At 25.2% G+C, this 19,572-nt stretch overlaps 1 protein-coding gene across 1 annotated transcript in view; it reads left to right on the top strand.

Annotated features, from left to right (window-relative positions):
* Positions 1-19,572, top strand: part of LOC132927493 (histidine decarboxylase) — a 33,790-nt gene that overhangs the window by 10,871 nt on the left and 3,347 nt on the right. The window contains exons 2-14 of the mRNA XM_060992031.1: positions 6,099-6,172; positions 6,523-6,695; positions 6,794-6,907; positions 7,003-7,125; positions 7,445-7,579; positions 7,947-8,090; positions 10,957-11,023; positions 11,113-11,275; positions 12,015-12,085; positions 13,101-13,120; positions 13,191-13,289; positions 13,384-13,567; positions 14,413-14,565. Of these exons, the coding sequence (XP_060848014.1) occupies positions 6,145-6,172; positions 6,523-6,695; positions 6,794-6,907; positions 7,003-7,125; positions 7,445-7,579; positions 7,947-8,090; positions 10,957-11,023; positions 11,113-11,275; positions 12,015-12,085; positions 13,101-13,120; positions 13,191-13,289; positions 13,384-13,567; positions 14,413-14,565 (1,474 nt within the window). The 5' untranslated portion in view covers positions 6,099-6,144. The remainder of the gene's footprint in view (positions 1-6,098; positions 6,173-6,522; positions 6,696-6,793; positions 6,908-7,002; positions 7,126-7,444; positions 7,580-7,946; positions 8,091-10,956; positions 11,024-11,112; positions 11,276-12,014; positions 12,086-13,100; positions 13,121-13,190; positions 13,290-13,383; positions 13,568-14,412; positions 14,566-19,572) is intronic.

Below are 19,572 nucleotides of genomic sequence, written 5' to 3'. Positions count from 1 at the left end.
CATATTCGAAACAAGGTCCTTTGGTATGTATCAAATGGAGAGATACAAGAGACGTGTTGATGTTATCAACAGCTCATTCAGCAGATATGAAACAAGTCTCAGTTAGATCTAAAACTGGTGAACTTCTTAAGTTTAAACCTAATTCTATTATTGACTACAATATAAACAAAACAGGTGTTGATCACGGAGATCAAATGGTTTCATATTATCCATTTCAGAGAAAAAGTTTAAAATGGTGGAAAAAAATGTTCTTTCATTTATTTATGGTAACAGTTGTAAATAGTTACATATTGAAGAACAGAGTAAACCAACACAAAAAAATAACATTAAGGACATTTATAATTAATTTGGGCTTACAACTGGCAGAAAAAAGTGGCTATAATCAAGACAACTATAATGATACGGTTACAAATCGGCTGTCAGGACGACATTTTATTGCACGTATACCATCAACAGCATCAAAGCAAAATCCAAGAAGAGTCTGTAAAGTTTGTGCCGATAAAATAAAATATATAAGTGGCAAAAGAGGAAGAAAAGAAACTTCGTTTTATTGCAAACAGTGTGATACACCGTTATGTATTGAGGATTGTTTTGAAAAATATCACACTATAAATAATTATTGGTTGTAAATTAAAAATCATTATTAGTATTAACACATTTTATATAGGAATTTTCAGTAATTTTATTATTTTTTTTTAACTTGTTTTATACTACACATGAATCCTGAAGTAGTATGAATATTAAGATTATTTTTTATAAATTTGTTTTTATATTTAAGTTTTTTGGTAATAACTAAATTATGTTATTTATTTTGAATTTATGAATAAAGAAAAATGTTATTTTTGAAGTTTTATATTAAAAAAAAATCGGTCGACTTTTTTTTTTTGTCATTTTTGATCGTGTTTTGACCGGTAAGAAAAATATGAAGTATTTAAGTTATGAAAATTATTTTTTTTTTTTTAAAAACTACAACATTTTTACTATATTATAGTGAAAAAACCATAAAAGTTTATTAAAATGCAAAAGCATAATAATTGTACGAAAATTGGTAAAAACTGTTCGTCTCCAGGGGAAAAAAGGAGCGAAAATGTTCCGTCTCCATTGTACATAGTTGTATCACGCGCCTCGCGCGTGATTCGTCTCGAATGTGTTAATATTATTTAATATTTACAATTTTCAAATAGCATCATAGATACCAGTATACTAATATTGAACATTTGAAACTATTATTATTTAAATATTATCAAAAATTGGTAGGTATTAATGTATATTATAAGATCTTTGGGAAGCGAAAAATCTCACAGAGGAGGCAGCTGCCTTAAATGACCTCAAAATATTATAAATATTTGTTTTAAATTAATAAAAATATATATATTTTTTTTTAATTGTACTCTATTTTGCTATAAAATTCTATATACATTTATCAAAGCTTACAAATTACTCAAAATATGACATAAGAATTACAAAATATGTCCTTAAAAATTAAATAAAAAATTGTTCGACATTTCGAAAATATTACAAACAAATAATAAAATTTAGATAAGTATATAATATTCACTACAACACGACAACGACGACTGCAATCGGTGCGATAAATTCGGATAGGTACTAATCTTAGTGACTTAGTCCGTGGTAATTTCAAAGTTCTAAGTAAGTTATCGGCATAATGATATGAAGTGACTAGAGTAAAATCAGTAAAAATGACTAAAAATGTCAAAAAATGACTTAAAAAGTAATAAACACCAAAAAATGCAAAATAAAAATTAGTTGTTCAGATTTACATACTAATGAAACACATTTGTGGCCAGGAGAGCATCGTCTAAAAAGTTCCAAAAAAAATGCAAAATGCATCAACTTCCGAGCCCTACTTATAATTAACATCAATATATCTATACGAACATATAGTTATCCAGTTTAAAAAGTATACATCACCTACCCATAATATATTATAACATTACATATTATTATGTAACCATGTTGGTAAGGTAATATGTAATAGCTAATTGGTTAAAATTTAGATTTTTGATAAATTATCTAAGCTGTGATAATGTGATTACAGGATTAAAACCGCTAATTTAATCGATATCGTCAAACGTACGTTGAAACATGAACACATTGTTATTAGTGTTTATTTTAGTAACTTAACTTACGTCAGATACTCGGGTATAAAAAAAAAATACTTCTATTCAGGTTGGGTTATTACATACATAGGCGCAATTTTTTTATTATGATGTATTTTTTTTTTGTACGAGTATGAAAAGTTGTTAATAAAATGGTTCGATTTACAAAAATGGGGTGGTTATCAAATTGAATCTTGTTTGTATTTAAAAATTCCCAATATTTATTTTTATAATTAGAAAAAAAAAATGTTTGTATTTTTAATTTAACTTAAAATCGAAAAACAGTAGATACTTAATATTTTCACCAAATGTTTATAATATATCTTTCTATTTTCAATAAAATTTTCAACTATTTTTTTGCTCTTGTATATGCATATCTTAATTTTTTTATACATATTTTTTTTTTTTATTAATGCCGATTAAAAGTTATATGCTTGATAGAAATGCTTGAAATTAAATACAATATCTTGACATTGAACAATTTTTGATATTTTGTTGTAAACTGCGAATTATTTAATATGATGGTGATATTGTATTAAACATGTGACCTGTGTACTCGTACAGCTAGCGAACGCTTTCAGTGTGAAACTAGAAAAAAATCAAAAATATCGGGAGATTAATGAAATTAACATGTTGAAACTTTAATATTTTCAGAAAAATGAACTCTACAAAATTGCTACCTCTCTTCAATTTTTTTTTAAATAATTGATTAAAATATTAAATATAATATTTTATTTTATTTTATATAGTAAATAAGAAAATTCGAAAATGTAATAGACATATACATCCCACTGTGCAATATTATATTTATTTTATATGTATGTAATATTTCACTGCAACACGTAATATCACCAAATTTGTTAATTTAATATAACATACATATTGCTGCGATTGTTAATGCTTGTTTTTGCTGACATTCAAAAACCATTATATTTCTGTTGCCACCAAATATCTCAACAATATTAAAAAATCATATTTATTCAATATTATGGGCAAATATTTTATAAATGTCGCAATATATCATTACTGTAATATTACAGAAAAATATTTTGTGATATTTCATAGTACTATCACATACATATAATAACTTAATATCCACGTGATATTGATTATAAAATAATAATGCTATGTTATCCAAGATCTTTACGTAATATTGCAATTCAATTAAACTTTGACAACAATAAGATTTAACTTATTTTATGTTACACGTGTAAAATACATAAAAAAAACAATAATTTATTATTTATCAAAGAAATACAAAGGTACTAGAGAATAATAAAACAATACAAAAAATAACATGAATATGTAATACAATATTAAAAATAAATAATCACAAATATAAAATTACATAAAAAGTCATAATATATCTACAACACATATTTACATTTATAGATAACTACTCATTATTAATTGTTTCATGCAATGGATGACTTAGTACAGTCATGATTGCTTTACCTAACCCTATACCTACTACAAAAAATGTATATACTTAATATCAGACATCAGTAATAGATACAGTAAAACTTTCAGATACTAAATTGAGATCTAGTAAATATCAGCCAATGATTATTGAAGATATAGGGAATGAAAAAAATTCTGAAACACTCAAAATTTTATTAACAACTAATTTAATATCATTTTCTTTATTTTAGATTCTGAACGGGATGATGAATGTATTGATTTTACAATGATGTGTGTTTTTATTTTTGTAGTTGTCATCACGTTTTAGAGTAGTAATAGTGCTTTGATTTTTGACTTCAGTCTCTTTTTTAAAAGTTAATTTAATCTAGTTAGTACTTTGAGGGGGTCAAAAGTAAAAAAATTCCACTAGTATTCAAAAGCGTCAGGAAAAACCCTGAAAAAGTAACGGAAAAATTGGAATTTTTACGCATAACTATAGTTATAAGTATACTTTTCAACAAAATTGATTTTTTGATTATGCTGTAACACAAAAACAAATTATTTTAAATACTTGAAATTTTCACAAAATGTTTATAATAACGTTATCTATTTACGATTAAATTTTCAAATTTTTAGAATTTTTATTATTTATTTATAGGCCATTGAAATTTTTGATTTTTCTAAATTTTTTTTCTTGAAATGTCGATAAAAAAATTTGATTTTCCAAAAAATCTTTAAAATTGAATACAAGGTTTATTATAAGTTGTTCTTAATATAGTAAAAAAAAAACAAAAATCGTTAGTCTCAATTTTTGTTTATAAGCATTACAATTTCAAATGATTAAAAAATATGTCAAAATCGCGAATATTTGCAAGAAATTTTGAAAAAATTTATAAAATTCATAAAATTTTTGTAATTTATATCTAAGGTGAAAAAAACTCCCGCGGCAATATAGAAAAAATGTTATGAGCGTATGAAATTTATTTTTTTACGAAATCGAGTAAAATAACGATATATAATATTACAATTAAAATATAATTAATAATATAATATATCCTACTAATTATCCAAGACTAACAAATCATCTCCGTTCAGAATCTTTTTTCGTATACAATGATACTTATCATTGCATTCAAATTTAACACATCCATTATAGTGACCTACTCTCCATCTCTATACTATACAACAGAGCAATACCCACTTGCCCACCTTTTTTTTATAATGCATTTTTAATAATTACCTGCAGTTGATTATTTTTAAGATAAATAAACTTGTCTTTTTCTTTTGATACATTAATTGTTATTTTTAAATTATATAAAATCATTTTTTTCAAAAAGAGTATCAGTCAAGGTAAAATATTTAGAAGGAATTCTGTTTTCCATTTCTGTCGATACTATATAATTACATTCTTTTAACGGATTAGATATAAAGGCTTTTTGTTTTTAAATTATTCTATTATACATTTCTTATTAGCACATAAAATAGTACCGAACCAAGTTGTTTATATTCTATTAATTACATTAATAATTAAATTTGTCTCAACATAATATGTATGTAGGTATAGTATTTTTTTTGTCCACATTTCTTTATTTTTTAATTCTTTTTTTTTTTAATTGTTCACAATATATATTTAGTTTTTTTTTTCAGTTCATATTGGACCCATAAAATCTAAAAAATATATATTGACAATTATTTTTATAGAATTTAAAGTTTTAATATGGACGAAATTATAATTATTTATTTAAAGATAAATAACAATATGTTAATTATTTTGCTATAATTTTAAAAAAAATATTCGTAGAAACTTAAATTTTCATGTATTTATATTATTAGGAAATAGGAATTACACTATACGTACTTAATACATTTTTAAATTTATTTTAAAATATTATCTATCTATAGGTACTATGAATTTATTCTTATTGTTTTACGGTATTTACAGAAAGATTTTATTACATTTTGAGTTATAAAAGTTTATATAATATGGTATAATTAAATATACTACTATAAGTAAAATAATTGCCTTTAATAGCTAGGTATACAAAAATAAATATTAGTACTTGTTATAATATGCTGACAGGCCGTCAGCTCAGAATCGTTTTTCATATACAATGATTATAGCATTGAATTCAAATTTAACAGACCTGCGATAGTGACTTACTCAACACCTAATATACAGCAGAGCAGTACGCTTAGTCATACTTTTTTATTTTTTTTATATAAATTGTCAGTTATTTTCGACAAACACATTTACAATATTTTCTGTATTCATATTATTAGATAAACCTCTTTCATTATTCAGCATACCTAATATATAGAATTTAAAACCAAGTCTGCTCTATGGTTGACCTCAACCAAGTTTTCACCCTTTTTATGGCACTAAAAGATCGTTTACATGTAACAGAGCTGATAGGTATTTTTACTGCAAGTTGTGAGTATTTGAATAGATTGGGCTAATAAATGCATTCATTATAGGAGGCAAGATTTAGCAACGATCATCTCAGCTTTTAATGACTTTTTATCAACTTTAACAACTTACAAAATTGTAATTAATTTGTGTATTGTTGATTTTTCTAGTACAATTTATTTTGATAAGCCTAATTTGAAACTCTTATCTACACTAATGGATTTCAATGAATACAGAACAAGAGGTAAATAATGTGTGTATAATAATAATGATTTGTATTTAGCCATTTAGGTAAATACTTTACATTTTTATTTCACACAGCTACTGTATATATTTTATTATTTATTTAACTCGTTAAGTATATTCCTAAGACTTCTTCAATATTTTATTATAATATATGCGTGTGTTTAACTTATAAAATATGTTTATAAACGTCTAAACAGCATTTAATATTTGTATAACTATTATAATTGGACGTAGCTATTTCTTAACCGTTGAAGAAATCTCGACTTATCTTGTACTGCAAAATTTAAAATCAATCAGTATAGCTATTATTTATATCAAATTATACTTACGAACATCAAATATTTTTAGGAAAAATAATGATAGACTATATAGCAGATTATTTAGAAACTATACGGGAAAGGCGTGTCTACCCAAATGTGCATCCAGGATATCTAAGGAACTTAACACCCGACTGTGCTCCCGTCGAACCGGAATCGTGGGACCACATCATGGACGACGTCGAGAACATCATTATGCCCGGGGTAAGTGTGTAAGACTATAAAATTAGACTGTGCAAAGGGACAACGACATCCGTCGTATACCGATTTCTGCTCAATGTATATGGTGTATATTATCGTAGATCACGCACTGGCAATCGCCTCATATGCACGCGTATTTTCCCGCACTGAATTCGTTCCCGTCACTGTTGGGTGACATGCTAGCGGATGCGATCAACTGCCTGGGATTCACATGGGTAAAGTAAACCACATCCGATGATTATAATAATTATGACGGTGATAATATAATATGTATACACTAATAATTGTTGCCATACATTTCACTTTGCAGGCCAGTAGCCCCGCTTGCACAGAGTTGGAAATCTTAGTGATGAATTGGCTAGGAAAGATGATCGGACTTCCCGAGGCGTTTTTACACACGCACAACGAGAGCAAAGGAGGAGGCGTTATCCAGGTAGGTATTTTTGTATAGTTGGTGACATGTGTGCATATTACAGCTAATGGATACCCTGTAGCGTGTCACGTCTATATGGGCCTTATCTAGACGAATATTTGACTTAGGTTTTATAATCTCATAAATAACAATATTAATAAACACTTAATGCAGGTTGTTGTTTAACGATAAAATCTAATTAACGTATAATTAAATACCTAATTTGTTTATTTTGATTGAGCGGATGGTGATAAATGTACCGACACATATGTCCAACTATTTTTACATGATTTATAAGGTATTTAATTACCTACTTGACCTCATACGTAATTTTTTTCAGACTACATCAAGTGAAGCGACATTTGTTTGCCTATTAGCTGCCAGAACTCAAGCAATCCGTCGGATACAGGAGATAAATCCAGAACTAGAAGATGTAGAAATAAACAGCAGACTAGTTGCTTACTGTTCGGATCAGGTAACCTACCTAAATCGTCCGCTATGATTATTTTATTAATATTGTTAATCAGTGTTGCAATTAAATATGAAGCATGTTTGAAAGTAGTTTTAATACATTTTAAACTACAGTTGTTGGTGAACATTTCAATTTTTAACTTTACTTTTTATTTTTTTATTTTAATCGGTAAAAATATTTTACGGGGAATTAGTAATTGTTTGCCCAAAGTTTATTAAAACCCAATGAAAACCAAACTGCAATTAATTATGATATCGCCAAGTCATTTAAATAGATAAATTTATAATATCCAACTTAAAACTGCGACAAATTGAACTACATAGTAATAATTATTATTTTAAGATAACACAATACACATATTTGTTTACAGGCTCATTCATCAGTCGAAAAAGCTGGTCTTATTGGACTCGTTAAAATGCGATTTATTGAAAGTGACGATTCCTTATCTTTGAGAGGAGCTCAATTGATGGAAGCTATCGCCACTGATAAAAAACAAAACTTAATACCATTTTTTGTAAGTATACGCATTGAATGATAAACTGATAACTGATGTTCTCAGATAAGTTACGGATGAAATAAATTGAATGATATTATTGAGTATTGAATATTAATAAGTGTTGGCACATAAAGTACCCACATATCATAGTAATAGAGAACAATATCTATCACTTAAAATAAAAAATAAAATTTTTTTTTGTAGCTGTAAAAATTTGAACTTTATTTTTTTTAAATGGTTACAGGTTTTTTAAAGATTTTTTTCAATAATAATAATAATAATAATAAAACAATTAGTTGTTAGGATTACAATATTACATAAACTTACGTGACCACACGAGATACACAAATCACAGGATCGTTGCAGATAAACAATCGACAACAAATCACAGTAATTTACAATGCTAGCCCTACAAACACGAGGTATCAGAATAATTGTTCCTATTGCTGGAAAAATGATTTAACTAAATGATACAAATATAAGAAAAAGTTATAAGTTAAAGTTTCCGAACAATAGTTATTAGATGATAGAATAAGAATATAAGCTTGAAATTTGTTTTTGCACAAAGACTGATACAATCAAACAATCAAACAAAAATTAACACAAAAATATACACAAAACAGTAACCGTATTTGCCTGTGGTTAAGAACCTATTAATTATTGACTATACCTGACTTTTGGGAGACTGGGTACAATTGTAACAATTATCATGAAATGATCTATTTCAATTAGGATTTTAACTATTTTTATCTGATTATATTTTTAATCTGTTGTGTAATAATATTGTTCTCATTATATATGTATAAGAGTATTGATCTTTAATTTTCAAAAATTGTTGAGTAAATGAGAATCAAAAAGAAAAACTAAATGTAACAAGGCCGGGACAAATGTGGCATATGTTTTTTTTTAAATTACTTAAACTTTATTTAATTGTTTAAACCTTTATAACAAAATAAAATGATAAAAATACATCATACCGAATTCATAAAATTAATTGCAACATTATTAACCTTTTTATTTCAACAAATAAAATAATAAAAATGAATCATACTAAAATCATAATATCACAATATTATAAACAATACCTACTACGAGTACTACCTATAGGCAAGGCTTGGCATCAACGAGTTAAAATTGTAACTAAGTTACTTAACGACCAACGAGTTTCTTTTTTTTTAAGGAATTTCTAACTTAACAAAAAAACCCAGAATGATTTTAACATAATATTATCTAACTATTGAGCAATAAATTCGTCCTGTCGTTCACAATTATTATTTGTTCATAACATTTTGTTCATATCGCTTCCTGTAATTTTTCATGTACCTAATTAATTTTACAACAAAAAAATAAAAGTAACTTATTTTTAACTAAGTTAAGTTACTTTTTTTTCAAATTAACTTTTAACGAGTTAAATAAATAAAAAAAAGGGAAGGAAAGTGGGTATAGGTTCTGCTGTATAGTAGAGATGGAGAGTAGGTCACTATAATGGATGTGCAGACTTGGGTAGTATTCCGAATACTTTTTGAATACTTTGGATGCATGGATAACCATGTATTTGATTTTTTAACCTTAGGTTCTATATTACAAAAATTTAACGAATTTTTAACTTTAAAATTCTTTGCAGATTTTCGTGATTTTGATATATTTCGTAAACACTTGAACTTAAAATACTTACAAACAAATATTGTGACTGACGATTTTTTATTTTTTTTTACTACGATAAATACAACTTATAATTGACCTTGTATTAAATTTTAAAGATTTTTTGGATTGCCTAATTTTTTTTATAGGCATTAAAAAAAAACAACTTAGAAAAATCGGAAATTTCAATTGTCATTAAATAGCTTTAAAAAAGTTAAAATATTTTGAAAATTTATTCGTAAATAGATAACGTTAATATAAACATTTGGTGAAAATTTCAAGTATTTACAATGATTTGTTTTTGAATTACAGTAAAATAAAAAACCTCGACGCTTTTGATAACAACAAGAAATGTTTTACTTTTGACCTCCCAAAATACCAAGTATATTCATTTTCCTCTTCAAAGAGAGGCCGAAGTAAAAAATCAAAACACTATTACTACTTAAAAAAGTGATGACATACAAAAAAAACCTTACATCATTGTAAAATAAATACATTCCTCACCATGTTCAGAATTTAAAAGTAACTTTTAACTTTAAACTTAACTTCATTTTTCTATATTAACTTAACGAGTTAAAATAATAAGTTAACTTGCCCAGCCTTGCCTATTGGTACTTTATTATAATTAAGAGAAAAAAACATTAATTCAATTTAATCAACAGCTTCACAGTTCACATACATATAGAAAGCTGTACAATGTAGTGAGGTACAAACTTCATGTGACCATAATGTACATCTTTGGAATTGGATCTACGGTTCTTCGCTCTTACTTTTAGAATATAATTCACCACAAATTATACCTGAAACATACTTATCCTCTCTATTATTATTTTTTTTTGTTTTTTATTCATAGCTTCGAATGCTTCGATATTAAAATATAAATATTAAACACTTAATAGCTAAAAAACTAAAAAATTAAATAGTGTTCTCACAAAATCGGAATATAAAAGAGACCTAGCTGTTCTTATATATGTATAAGAATTTAACCATATATTTTGATAGTTTGTATTACACTCGAACCTTTTTTTAAAGTATCATTCGAATTCTTTATTATGGTAAAATGTTTTATCGACCATGAAATATAGTTGCAATTATTACATTACCATTAAATACTTAAATATAATATAGAAAACATGCTTATTGATTAGTATACCAAAATATTTTCAACTATTTACTTTAACCAAATATTTATTTTTCTTTATATTATAATATAAACTTTCTAATGGTGGTGTGTTCTGTACAGGTATGTGCGACGTTGGGCACAACTGGCGCTTGTGCGTTCGACAAACTCGAAGAACTCGGACCAATATGTAAATATAATGGAACAACGATTTTTATTTTATTTTTTATAATTCTTGCAAAATTTTATGATTCCTTGTAATTTTTTGTATAATTTTAGGCCACGCGGAAGACATGTGGTTTCATGTCGACGCCGCGTACGCGGGTACTGCATTTATATGCCCGGAATTTCGTCATTGGCTCTCGGGTGTCGCATACGCAGATTCAATTGCGTTCAATCCAAGTAAATGGATGATGGTTCATTTCGATTGCACAGCCATGTGGTAAATGTTCTTACAGTGATGCATTTTAAATGTGTTCAATGGCAGTAGTCAGAATCAAAAGTTTATGTTTGTACTAGCATTTAGATACTTCTCATTATGGGGATGACTACCAATTACCACTATTATATTTAATATGAGACTTTATTTTTCTATGAGACGTTAAAATTTGCTTATTATCATGAAAATAATTTAAATACGTATAGGTGATAAAATTAGCTAGAATCAAATTAATAATTATACGTATACCTGTCATTCACTATTTACTAGTATTCAGTATTCTCATGACGTTAGGTTAAAATATTAATTAATATTAACTATATCGTATACGTGCATAACTATAGTAGTTAATAAGTCAATAAAGCTAATCCAGATACTTAAAACATTCTTGTCCCAGAAACTCTCCGATTTACAACATATAACCATATATTCATATAATTTCTAAACAAAATACAAAAATAAATGTAAATACTTAATTGGAATAAAATATTGTGATTGCATTTTATTCTGTAAAGATTCTAAATTCTAATATAGGTATTAAAAAAGCAAAACTTATACAACATTATATTTTATAGTAGATATAATCATATTTTTCATTTTAGAATTATATATAAAATGTTTTGTACCTACATGGCTACATACAATAGAAATGTATATTTAATATTACATGACCATCAAATAAAGGAAATACCCCCATCACATGTTAAAAAATAATAATTGATATTGTTGTTATTGCTATTAGGGTCAAAAACAGTGAATGTCTTCATCGGACTTTTAACGTCGATCCATTATATTTACAACATGAAAATTCAGGTGTGTATTACATGAACTATTTGTATTTTCCAAATGTGTGTATATTATGTATGTGTATTGGAGTGGATAGGTATTTAGATTTTTTGGTATAGGGAAATATTTAAAAAGCCAATAAAATAAAAAAGCATTATTGAATTATAATTTACTTAAAGAATAATAAAAATTGTGTGGTATAGACAGTCATTTTTTTTTTTTTTATTATGTGTCAATTTCTCGAAGAAAACGTCTAATTGCATTATAAGTTTATTCATTTTTAAAAATCTAATGTTTATTTGAAGAAAAAGCTTGTATAAGCTAAGAGTTATATTACAATACATCTCATTATGAATCTATGTAAATTAAATCATAATATGTCATTTTTAAAATAATATTTTATTATTATTATTATTTATTACAAGTACACAATCAATTATTTATTATATTATAATCGCCTGTATTTATAATGCAGTGAGTTTTACATGTATACAATAATGTTTGCCACAAAAACAGAAAATAAAAACTTATTAAAAAAATTAATGTTACAATTTAATAAATATCAAATTATAATTTAAGGTTGTAGATCATTGATTGATATAATACAATTAAACAAAATTAAATAAATATAATAAGTAACTAATCTAATAAAAATTTAAAAAAAATTTAATTAATTAATGTAAAATCGAATCAAGATATACGTTAAAATTTAAGATTGTGGGCAATCCCCATTATTTTCTAAACATTATTACTAGAAAATGTAATCATTTTAGACATCAGTATTATTATAAATATAATAATATATTTTTTACTTACTTTTAATAATAACTAAGTAATGAATAAAAATAAATAAATAAATAAATAAATTAATATAAACTATTATAAATATTAAAATATTATCATGATAGATATTTCTATTAAAGATATTTTTAACAGGAGATATTTTATATCGGACATATTTTGACCAGGAACCTTATAATGCAATCTTCAATGAATTTAAAAATTAAAAATAAAATCTTAAATAACAATTATTATTTTTTAGGACTTGCTATCGACTACATGGTAAGTATATTTCGATTTGAAAATTATTATTTAGTTAATGCATTCAACAAAATAACATTTTAATTTGAAGCACTGGCAAATTCCATTAAGTAAACGATTTAGAGCGTTGAAACTATGGTTTGTGATTCGATGTTTTGGGATAAAAGGTCTTCAAAAGCATATCAGAGGAGTGAGTATAACATGCAAAACATAAACAAAAATGTTAATTATATGACAATTGAATAAACATATATCTTTATATAATGCATAATTTGCGTTTATAGGGTGTACAGTTGGCTAACAAATTTGAACTTCTCGTGTTGAATGATAAAAGATTTGAAATACCCGCTGCTAGGCATTTAGGTTTAGTCGTTTTTCGTCTGCGTGGAGAAAATCATTTAACTGAAAGACTGTTAAAGCGTTTAAATTCTAAAGGAAGAATTCATTGTGTTCCTGCATCACTTAAAGGTAAAACAAAATCGTCGTGAAATTGTTACTAGATTAGTAGATTTTTAAATATTTAATTATCTATTATAATTTATAAGTTAAAATTCTGAAAAAATTCGTTAAAATCACAAAAATTTTCAAATTACTATTAGAAAACAAATCAAATATTAACTATATTTTGGCTTATTATACTAAGTATATACAGATCGTTGAATTTTTTTTTTTTATTTATTTGAAACAACATTTAATATAATTAAAATTTGTATTTACATGTTATACAATAAGTAAATGTTGAATTTTTATTAATAAATAATAAAAAAAAAATTATAAAATGTTTATTTTTATAATTAAGGTTCGAAAATATTATACAAACTTCTTCATAAGTAACTGAAAATATGCGGAATACAAAAATAATCTAAAAAATTATAACCACAATTTTACTATAAATATTCGAAATTCAAATTTAGTCAAGTTCAAATATTTTAATAAAAAATATTATTTTGATTCGAAATCATTATTTATGGGGACTTTTTTGTAACTATATTATACATTTTTTTCTTTTATTATTATTATACACAATAATGTTTTTAAAATATTTAATAATAATTAAATATTATTTTATTCCTAAATATTTAGGAATAATTATTTTGCTTATACATTTTCCGCAAACGTTTATATTAGCATAAAAATATATTTACCTATAATATACATGATAACATTTCCAAAATATTTCGACTCTTTTTAAACTATTTATAGACAATTAGTATTTATTTTCAATTTTTGTTCGATGTTTTTTTTTCAACAAAATATTTGTTCACAGTAATCGCTCTTATATAATCAAAATATTTAATACGTTTCCTTTATAGGCAAATACGTTATACGTTTTACCGTTACGTCACAATATACTACGGTTTCGGACATTACTAGAGACTGGGCAGAAATCAAAGCGACGGCTACTGAAATCATCAACGACGATAAAGCTGATTCTACCTACAATAAATCAAAAGTTTCATTAGCTGGTAAATCTAAGATTTAATTAAATACATATAATTATATTATATAGAAGCGCGCGAAGACTGGCTAGAATTTATCGTTCAATCACACGCACGCATAACATCAATAGTACCTATTATTTTCTAATTCATCGGTTGGATATACTAGAAATCTTTATCTAATAATTTAATGACTAAAATAAAATTATCACACTTAATTTTATCCAGAAAATAAAGCATATATTTTTCGAATCACAGTGATACACAATTTAATAACGGAGTAGCTATTATAGAGAAACTCAGTCTTGTTTGGGAATAAGGCATTTTTTTTATATACAAACTTCAAAATCCATTTTAATATCAGTGGCTCAGATCAGTAGTGGAAATCGTACTACTTATACAAGTTGAATTGTTGAAAAAAAATATTTGAAAAATGTACCTACAAAATCAATAAAACACAAATAATATATTTTCAAACCAGTTTAAGTTATTAAACGAAAATATTTCATTTCGATGAGTATAAGTTATTTCAATTAACAGTATAGTGTCATAGTATAATAATAATAATAATAGCTAATAGCCAATAGATATTATATTCGTAATCGTAGAACTACTGCTACTATTTTTTCTCCATTAAACGTGTTTGGTTATAGTTAATTAGAAATAATATATTGATTATACACAAAAAATATTGATAGTAAATATGCAAAAATATGCACTATACATTTTTGGTATATTTTTCGTAGTATCGGGTAAAAGATTTTTAGCTTACTAAGCAATAAATCAAATAGTCGAAAAAAAGTAAATACAACAACTTCCGATCCCTAGAATTTATCACTTGTATTATTAATTGGATCCTTATATTAGTTATTATTATTATTATAATACATATTTTCTTTATTTCATACAATAAATCAACTTTTAAAAATGTTCACTTGCAAGTTGACGTAAAAATTTATATTTTATTTTTCATTGAAATGAAAATTTCATGAAATTTTAAAACCCTACTAATCGTGCACATATATATATATTATAACCTTTAGTAATTTTATTATTAACACAGTCGCGTTAAATATTGTTTACTTATTATTTTTTACATTTAAGTATACTAGGTAATTGGGTGCTATAATTATTAAATGCTTTAGATATAATATTTTTTTTACACTTTTATACACATAATACTTCATTTCTAAATATTAAAATATGTTTGTAATAATCTGATACCACTTATTGATATGATTATTGTAAGCCATAATCAGGTACACATATTTTATTGTCCAACGTGACAAGTTATTACATATTTATATGTTTAAGAGCAATTTGAATTTGTCAACAACTTGACTTAACTTTGGCTATTTCTTCCCCACATTTTGACCGATGCATTATATATAAAATAATAACTTTTTTTTAATTTCAACTTGTATGCATGTATGATAAACATGGGTGGATAGGCCATTTTTGGCCTATCGGGAAATTTTAAAAAGGGGCCCCCACATGAAAAAATAAGTCTAAAAAAGCTCCCATTACCGAAATACAAAGGGGGGGACCCACCGGGAAATGCCCGGTTTCCCTGTAGGCCTATCCACAAATGATGATAAATATATTATGAACAAAGTATTTAGTTTTAGTGAAAAATTGTCGAAAAAAGCGTTCTCTCGTTTGCCATAACACAGTAATTGTATATGCAATTATAAGCAGAATATACGGTACTTATTGTTTACGCATACAACTACGCAGATCGTTTGTACATATTCTTCACAATTAACTATAGTCTATAATTTATAATAAAATAGGATAACAAACTATAAGATTCGTAGAAATAATACATTTATAAATTTGCCTTTTTATATTTATTTTGTATTATTTTATGATCAATGCTGTTCGCATAAACTATATATTTGTAACACGCATTATAACCATTTGCATTGCGTTTTCAATATATTTCTAACTTTTAGATAACTTTGAGTCCCAATCAAATGCCAATGTCGAGTTAAAGTTACGTCGTATTGGATTTTGTTTCGGTATATAATAATATACAAGTATACGTAGTTAGTTAGTTGTAATTTTTTTTTTTTTATATTTGCTCAATATTATTATATATTTAAATATAATAAAAGTTTATTGCAACAGTAATCGATTAACATGGTTAGATAGACAATATAAATAACAAAAGTTGTAACTCATCCTATAAGCAAATAAGCTTGAATGCGGATGAGTTGAGTTCTATTAAGGTATTACAAAAGTGCAAAATATATAAAAAAAAAAAAAAAGATAATAAGTTACAAATTAATTATTCCAAAATACAAATACATTAAATCTAAGATAGAACACTAATTACATGATTTTTATAATTAATAAAAGAAAAAACATTTATATTATATACTTTTAATAATAAAACACCACTAATAATAGTGTTTTGATTACCAAAATTAGTTTTATTATGAGGAATATTTAGGTTGTTATTATTTTTTAGTCTTGTATGGTAATCATGCGATGGTTGATAATCCTTAATTAAGTTTCTAATTTTATACATATATAATAAAGTTTGACGTTCATATGATATCCTAAAAGGTTGTACATTAAGAATTGTATATAATAAATTTGAAGAAAAAGATCTTGGTTTATTTAAAATAACTTTTATTAAAGATTTAATAGTTGTACATAATACATTAATATGACTGGAGTATGTACATCCCCAGACCAAAGAGCCATATAAATAAATTTATTGTGCTAAAGCTAAGAAAACTACCCTTAAGGTTTTAAGATCTAATATATTCCGGAGTATTTTAAATTTATAAAATTATAATAAATATGGTCAACAAATTTTAGTCTGTGATCAAAATTAATACCTAAGTATTTAATATTATATACTCTCTCTAAAGGAACACAATTACAAGGTACATTTAAATATTTACAATTATAGGAATGTATATTTAATTCAGAAATAGAACTATATGACGTACACATATAGTTAGAAATATTAAAGATAATATATTTAGTTTTAGTTAAGTTCAATTGAAGATTATTATTATCACACCAATTCTTAATCAAATTCAGACATATATTCGATTCTTGTATTAATTTATTATAATCTTTATTTTTTAAAAGTACGACTGTATCATCAGCATAGCACATAATATCAGCATTAAGGTTTAAGTTTAAAAGTCCATTAATATAAATGATAAATAATAATGGGCCAATAACAGTACCCTGTGGCACCGAAAAAAAATTGGTATTTATATCACTCAGGATTCCTTCAATTCGAACTTGTTGAGGTCTATTTGAAATAAAAGATTTAATTAAATTTAGGGAATTTCCTCTTATGCCACAGAAATCAAGTTTTTTTGTTAATAACTCATGATTAACACTGTCAAACGCTTTTTTAAAGTCAAGAAAATTGCCCATAACTTTGAATTTTTATCCAAATTATAATGAATGAAGTGGGAAGTTTTAACTAATGAGTCCCCTGTTGACATATTTGGATGAAAACTATATTGATTAGGCGAAAAAAATGAGTGTTTATTCAAAAAATACATAAGTCTTTTCTTAATAAATTTTTCAAAAATTTTAGAAATAGTTAAAGTTAATGCAATGGGTCTGTAGTTACTACATAGTTTTTTGTTACCTGATACCATAGAAAAATTAAAAATAATAGACAAAGGTATTGATATTGTGTCTACTGTTTTTTTAAGAATAAAATTTGTCAAGTCATTTGTAAAATAAGAAGTGTTTTTTGGAATTTGGCAAAGAAAATTTGAAATTTCAATGGGGTATATTGGAACAAGATAGTTAGAATCATTTATATGACAGTTTTGGTTTAGTTCATTCCAATTTAATTTATTATAGTTACTAGTGTTAATCTCATCAGAAATATTTTTTCCAACATTTATATAATAATTATTTAATTCGTTTAATATTTCAGATGTTTTAGTTAAAGTAGTATTAGAAACCAAACTGTTCAGACAGTTTATTGGAAGTTCTTTTTTCTTAGTACTATAAGAAACTTCATTTATTAATTTCCATGTAGTTTTCATATTGTTTTTAGTTAGAGAGATTAGATTACACTTCTATACAATGATATGATACCACTTTGATTGCAATAACACTAATCAAAAACTATTTCCGGTAAAAACTATACTTTTTTATTATTATTATTATTATTATTTACACACGATAAATTATATTTAACCGTAATATCATATTTATTTTAGATTTTATACCTACGTATTTTTATTATAATAGAATTTAAAATGTATTTTTAAACCACTTATAAAAGGTTAATATGGCTTTATGATGCTAACCTCTTTTTTATAATTCTTCTAATGAAAACCTATGAGAACCTTTTTATTACATTTTCTAACTACAGTTTATAAAATTAAAATTTGTACATCTTTACCTACAATATTATTTGTCATACATGATAAATTTGTTATTTGTTTAGTAAAAGTGAGACCAAAGAGGACAAAGTAATAGAGTGCCATGCAGTGGCGTATTTAGACCGAACTTTTTTGGAGTCGTTTAAAATGAATAAATAATTCCATTAATATATTCATAATCGCACATTTTAGACCGTCTAATACCGCACACATTTTTCTACTGTTAAAAAGCGAAGGGTCGATATTATTCAAAACCTCATACATTTAATAAATAATAAACAATTTAACTATTTATTGTTATTAAACAAATCGTTGTAAAAATAATTGAATATATAACAAAATAAAATAAAGTATGTATAGTAGATATTAGATAACACTTATATTGGAATAAATCTACATCGTTCTAGTTTTTTTCAAATGGTCTTATTAATTTTTTTACTTATGATTTTGTGAGTTTGATTAAATATGATAACTTGTACGTGATTCAAAACGATAATGTGATTTTAGATAAACGTGTGCGTTATTGTTACATACCTACTAGTGCCTGTGGTATTGAACGGTTTGATTTTGGGAAATCTTAGTGGATGTGAACGAAAACCTTTTTTTTAAAGTGTGTGGTTATGACGACCACCGTAGTTTTTAAGCTAACAAATTGGAT

This window comes from Rhopalosiphum padi, chromosome 3 (genome assembly GCF_020882245.1).
Source record: "Rhopalosiphum padi isolate XX-2018 chromosome 3, ASM2088224v1, whole genome shotgun sequence".
Classification (NCBI taxonomy): Eukaryota; Metazoa; Arthropoda; class Insecta; order Hemiptera; family Aphididae; genus Rhopalosiphum; species Rhopalosiphum padi.
Note: the sequence above shows the minus strand (reverse complement) of the source record. Positions and strands in the feature narration are given on the sequence as shown.